General features: G+C 45.1%; 2 protein-coding genes across 5 annotated transcripts in view; both read right to left on the reverse strand.

The window, feature by feature from the left end:
* Window positions 1-754, reverse strand: part of SLC19A3 (solute carrier family 19 member 3) — a 66386-nt gene extending 65632 nt beyond the window's left edge. For 2 of the 4 annotated variants that reach the window (XM_047721593.1, XM_047721592.1), the window contains exon 1: window positions 244-754. In XM_047721593.1, the coding sequence (XP_047577549.1) occupies window positions 244-379 (136 nt within the window). In that variant the 5' untranslated portion in view covers window positions 380-754. The remainder of the gene's footprint in view (window positions 1-243) is intronic. The other 2 variants (XM_047721591.1, XM_047721600.1) reach the window with 2 other exon arrangements.
* A 2429-nt stretch (window positions 755-3183) lies between these two features.
* On the reverse strand, window positions 3184-4673 carry LOC125095323 (small cysteine and glycine repeat-containing protein 4-like). Its single transcript, XM_047721609.1, has one exon. The coding sequence runs from the start codon at window positions 4185-4187 to the stop codon at window positions 3621-3623; it is 567 nt and encodes a 188-aa protein (XP_047577565.1). The 5' UTR covers window positions 4188-4673; the 3' UTR covers window positions 3184-3620.
* Between the last annotated feature and the right edge of the window lie 1683 nt (window positions 4674-6356).

Here is a 6356-nt window from a genome sequence, read left to right on the forward strand (position 1 = left end):
TGGCTGAAAGTGAGATTCTCGCAGACCTAGTTGGGGAGCCTCAGCACCGGGCAGGCAGGAGAGCACAGGGGCCTCAGCGTGACGTCGCCCAGGGCCCGCGATGGAATCCAGGCCGGTCCCAACCTGTCCACAGCCGCAGGTACTCGTCCCGCCCGCGCCGCGTAAACTGGAAGGCAGAGGAGTGCTGCGGAACAGGGGTGATGGTGTTTCTGCCAGAAATTCGCCTCCCGCAGCTAGTCTTACCTAGAGGAGGGGGTGTCTGGTCGCCAGATCGCTCACATCCCCAGAGAACAAGCCCCCGGGACAGGACCCCTCTCGGCCGACCCACGGGGTGAAGCTTGGCGCTGACTGTAGGGGCGAGGGCGGGAGCCTGCCACATACCGAGTTCCGAGGCCCCGCCCCGACGTTTTGCATATGCTAACTAGAGGCCTCCCGAACCTTTAAACCCGGAGGAGGAAATCTGAGATCTGCGGACAAAAGCTTACCTGGTACCCCAGGTATTGGAACCCGAAAGGAGCAGCTTACAATAATAGCCTGACATATCAATGTAACAAAGCAGCATGAACTGAATGCAGTGTGCATCTATTTATAAATATGTCCTTGCCTATAAATCCATTTACTTTTCCCCAAAACTTGTAAGAGGCACAGTTAAGATGCCCATCCTGCGCTGAAGTGAGGCAGAAAGCAGTGGGGCTAGTGAATGGAGAAGTCTGGATTTTTGTTGGGGCGTCCTGGATCCAGAGTTAATGTTTATAGTCACTGTGTTTTTGTTTTGTTTTATTTTATTTTATTTTATTATTTTATTTTTAAGGTTGTGAGGTGGCATAGTTTTCTTATGCTTTGAGAATTTTCCAACACAAATAGTTCAACTATTAAAAAGTTTTTGTTAGGCAGAGGTGGTTTAAAAAAAAAAAGCATTATGAAGTTCTCATTGATTAAAATGGGGGAAAAAAACAAAAACAAAAATCTTTTTCATTATCTGTCGGTAAATGGAAAACCCTCCCCAAAGATAAATACTGTTTGGTTTCTAGTACTCTGGCTGGAAGTGAAATTGATTACAAGTCTCCCATGTGTTTTTGGGTTACCGTCCTGTTTTTGGCTTGGATTTTCTATTTTCACCTTCCTATGATTTGCAGAAAATTGATTTATAAATTACCAGGCTACCCACTGGGAGTGGGAGTACCCTGCTCATTGTGCAACAGAGTGCTCTTGAATGTTGACTGACAGGCCTTCCCAGAGGACACCGGAATTTTCTTAAAGGTCCAGAGTGTCACAATTTCCTCTGCAAAGAGAGGAGCTCATTTTGGACCTTGAGTTGCCTTCTGTATTTCTCTGATAGTCCTTGGCCATAGTGTAAATCAGAGAGAGATGATGAGGAATTCATTTACTTGGAGGAACGTAAACATATTTGCTGATTAAGTAACAAGAGGTCTGGATTTCATTATGTATTATCCACTGTTGGGAGGGGTATAGATGAGGTCATAGATGATAAGAGACTGGTCATGTTGATAATTGTTGACTTGGGTGATGGTTCATAAGACGGTGTTGTACTATATTCTCCACTTCTGTTTATATTTGGCATGTTTCATAATAAAAAAAAAAGTTTACAAAATCACTTATTCATTAAGAAGCTATTTATGGGGGCACCTGGGTGGCTCAGTGGGTTAAGCCTCTGCCTTGGGCTCAGGTCATGATCCCAGGGTCCTGGGATCGAGCCCTGCATCGGGCTCTCTGCTCAACAGGGAGCCTGCTCCCCTCCCCCTCCCTTTCCCTCTGCCTACTTGTGATCTCTGTCAAATAAATAAATAAAATCTAAAAAAAAAAAAAAAAGAAGAAGAAGAAGAAGCTATTTATGGGCACCTGGGTGGCTCAGTCAATTAAGTGTCTGACTTTGGCTGAGGTCAAGACCTTGGGATCATAGGATCAAGCCCCAAGCTGGGCTCTCTGTTCAGCAGAGAGTCTGTTTGTCCCTTTCCTTCTGCCCCTCCCCACCTACCCCTGATCATGCTCTCTCTCTCTCTTCTCTCAAATAAATAAATAAATAAATAAATTCTTAAAAAAGAAAAGCAGCAATTTATTGGGTATATATTATGTGCCAGATGCTGTTCGAGGTGCTTGAGATACTTTCAGTGAACAAAAGAGTGAGAAATCTTTGCTTTGCAGAATGTACATTTGTGCATGGGATGAGACAGAGGGGATACCATGGGGTCAACATGATAAATTCTGGAATTTTATGGTATGTTGGAAAGTGTTAGGTGCTATGGAAAAGAAAAAAAGAAAAAGAAGACAGAGTAGAGATCAGATGAGGATGTAGAAAATGGAGGAGAGGACTAGCGTCACACACTGGGGTGTCCACAATGGACAAACACACAGAGGATGAAACAGAGTCACTAGGAAGAGGATGAAAGTTTATTAGGGAGGACGGGTGCTCATTTGTGTCAAATGCAATGGGAAACAGGGAAAAAAGCCCCATGGAAAATGTCAACCACTCACTTGGTCTTCTTACCCAGCAAATGAATTGAGTGTCTCTTATGGTGGTACTCAGCTGTACACTCAGTTGTGTACAGTGATGTACACAAAACTCTATTTGACTCATTGACAAGGAGTAGAGAAAGGAGCCTGGCATAGAATGCTGTTTTGTAATTGACTCTCCCTCTCTCTCTCAGACATCAGCTTCAAAGGCTTGTTCTTCTTTAGATCCCTAGTGCTTGGCTTCATACCTAACACAGCACTTACATATCTGCTGAGTGAATGAATGAGTGAGTGAAATGTACAGAGCAATGGAGTGAAACGCGATCTGTCATGTAGGGTTGCCCAACACTTACAACCAGAATTTAGCTGCAGACACAGATATCAGGAAGACATGTGTAAGAGAGCCAGGAATTTCCCTCAATGGCACAACGACCGAAAGTTGGGGTTCTACCTGCCCCACCCCAATTTCTATTTTTACTGTAAAACCCATTATAGCACAGTATAGGACCAATCACCCATGAACCGAAGCCTACCCCAAGTCTTTAAATATCACCATTTGTCTCCTCCTCCATTGACCTCAGTCATGGGAGGGGTACACATCTTATACAACAGAGAGACACATTAGAATAATGTGAATAATTTTTTTATTAAGAATTACCTTTTTTTTTTTTACAGAGGCATAGAAATGGAAAGAAGTTAGTGAATGTACAATAGAAATGCTCATCATAAGTAATTTTTTGAAGAAAATGAAATATTAACTATCATGATTTTATTTTATCAAGCTTATAATATAAATAGATGTTTGACCTGGGTGCCCGTATTCCTACTCCCTAAGGCTGACGATATACAGTGCTCCTTTATCTTTCTTCCAGATGGAGACAAGATTTCAAAGATGACAGAGAATAGTTACCTGCTGGATGTTACCTTCTGGAAAATACAGGGAGAAGAAATTGGTGTCACCATGCTAGCACACTGAAGGGGAAGAATCAGCCCTAAAACTCAGAGCACAAGGACAGAATGAGCAGCTCTAAGACATCAAAGTAATAGGGCAGCAGCTAGCAGGCAGGAGGGATGGAGGAAGGTCTTACGAAACGCAGTGAGCAAAGCCCCAGACATCCCTCACGCTAGAGGCAGAGCTGACCGGCCGCCTAGCAGCAGCATTGCTTCTTGCAACAGCACTTCTGCTGGCAACAGCCCTTCCCACCGCCGCAGCCACATGAGCCACAGCCACACGAGCCACAGCCACACGAGCCACAGCCACATGAGCGACAGGAGCGGCGGCAGCAGCAGACCACGGGGGTACTGCAGCAGCCCCCGCAGCAGCCGCAGCAGCAGGGGCAGCAGGCGGAGCAGCAGCCCACGCGGTAGCACCTGCAGGTGGTGCAGCTGCCACAGCCGCCACCGCAGCCACCACAGCCGCCACCGCAGCCACCACAGCCGCCACCACAGCCACCACAGCCACCGCAGCCACTGCTGCAGCCACCACAGCCGCCACAACTTCCACAGCCACAGCACCCCATGGTGTCAGGAGAGTAAGGACTCAGGAGAGGTGAGGATGGAGACTCAGGAGGTGAGGGAGGTCTGGTGCTCTGTGCTTCACGGACCCTTATATACCTGCTTCTGGGCCCAACCCCAGGCATGTGGCCACTTCCTTGTTGTGGTTTGCACCAGCTTCCTTGGCCGAATTTCACAAGACCCTGAATGTATTTCCTCATTGAGCACCTCTGACTTCATAGAATTGTTTTAGCATTTACTTCTTCCTCCAGTTGCGCTTTTAATAAACAACATGTTTCTGAATGTTTAATCTAGTTTACATCGAGCAGTCTTCAAGCGCAAGGATGACCAGCACAGGAGTCTCCCGGGATGAAAGCTCATGCATTCTGTGAGCATCAGGGTCCCTTCTCCGAGTGATCATCTTTCCCTGGGTTACAGGCGAACCTTTCTCTGCTCGCAGGTAGTCTTTGCTGAATGCCAGAGAAGGTGGGTCCCTCTTACGGAAGCAAAGCTCCCCCATTTGCTTCTTTTAACATGTCATAAAGTTCTCAGGCTACAAAATCCAGAAGTTTTCTCATTGATTTTCAGATTCACTTGGTCCTTGACTCATGGGTCAAAAGATGGGAAGGTCATTTGGAAAGGGATTGCTCTGGGGCTGGAGGGTTTGTGATGATATAAATCAAAAAGAGCTTCCCGCACCAGCTCACATCTCCCTGTGTTCTGCACTCAAGGGGTAGTGGGTGGAGCCAAGTTGGCTCCAAGGCCCAGGAAAACCATGGTTCCTCTGTGCCTCAGTTTCCTTCATTTAGGTTAAGTCATATCTATTTTTTTAAGTAGACTATGTGTGTGTGTGTGTGTGTGTGTGTGTGTGTGTGTGTGTGTGTGTGTGCCAACTTGGCTCCACCCACTACCCCTTGAGTGCAGAACACAGGGAGATGTGAATCTTTTTTTTAAATTTAATTTAAATCAATTAATGAACTTATAATGTATTATTAGTTTCAGAGTAAAGTAGACTATATTTTTTAGGCCAGTTTTAGGCTCACAGCAAAACTGATCTGAAGGTTCTGAGATTTCCCATATATTCCCTGTCCCCACACGCAGTCTCCCCCAACCATCGGCGTCCCGCCCAAGTGGGACAATTGTCACAATGGAGGAACCTGACCTGACGTGTCATTATCTCCCAAAGTTCACTGTTTTCTCTCCGGCTTGCTTTTGGTGTTATAAATTCCCTGAGTTTTGGCAAATGTATAATGACAGGTAGCCACCATTATAGTATCACACAGAGCCGTGTTCTGCCTATCTGTCCCTGTTTCTCTACAAATCTCTGTCTCCAGTTTTAACTTTTCCAGAATGTCTTCTCATTGTAATAATTCATGTTTAATTTGAAAAATGTGCAGTGGACACTTGAACAACTTAGGTTGGAACTCCATGGTTTCACTCGTAAGTGCATTTTTTTTTATAAATACAGTATAGTTGTGTAAATGTATTTTCTCTGCCTTGTGATTTTCTTTTTCCTTTTTTTTTTTAAAGGTTTTTATTTCTTTGACACAGAGAGAGAGTGCACAAGTAAGCAGAGCAGCAGGCAGAGAGAGAGGGGGAAGCAGGCTCCCCACCAAGCAGGGAGCCCAACTTGGGGCTTGATCCCAAGACCCTGGGATTGTGACCCCAGCCGAAGGCAGAGGCTAACCATCTGAGATGCCCAGGCACGCCACTGCCTTGTGATTTTCTTAACAGCATTTTTTTTTCTCTAGCTTATTTAAAGTAAGAACATAGTATATAATATATATAACATATAAAACGGGTGAATCGATGTTTTATGTTATCAGTAAGGCTTCTAGTCAACAGTAGGCTATTAGTAGTTAAGTTTTCGGGAAGTCAAAGGTTATAGTTTAAACTGTGGGGGGGGGGTTGGTGCCCCAATCCTGCATTGTTCAAGGGTCAACTGTATACAGTTTATGCCCTGCCTAGCTTTGTGTCACCAGGCCTAAAATAATCACAGTAAAATCTTGACTATTACATATTGAGGTTCACAATAAATGTAGCAACCTTACTTTGTCACTGTAGCTTCCATTTCTAGCTTTCGTAAAAGAAAGAAACTAATCACAGGTACCTTATCGTGGTTAATGTCCGCGCAGTCCTAGGAGGTAAATGCCATTAGCACTTGTTCAGAGGGGTCAAGGTACATGCTGAGTGTCACACCTGGGGTCTGAGCCAGGATTCCGACTCAACTCTGCTTCACCTTGGCTGAGCATAACAAAGGGACAACTATGTCCCTTCAATTGTAAGATCTGTTCTGTTTTCTCAGAACCTACTGCTGACATGTCCAGGCTCTGTTTTTCCTTTCGGCTATAACTTTGAGATTCAACATCACTCGCAGGGATTACAACTAG

This window comes from Lutra lutra, chromosome 3 (genome assembly GCF_902655055.1).
Source record: "Lutra lutra chromosome 3, mLutLut1.2, whole genome shotgun sequence".
NCBI lineage: Eukaryota > Metazoa > Chordata > Mammalia > Carnivora > Mustelidae > Lutra > Lutra lutra.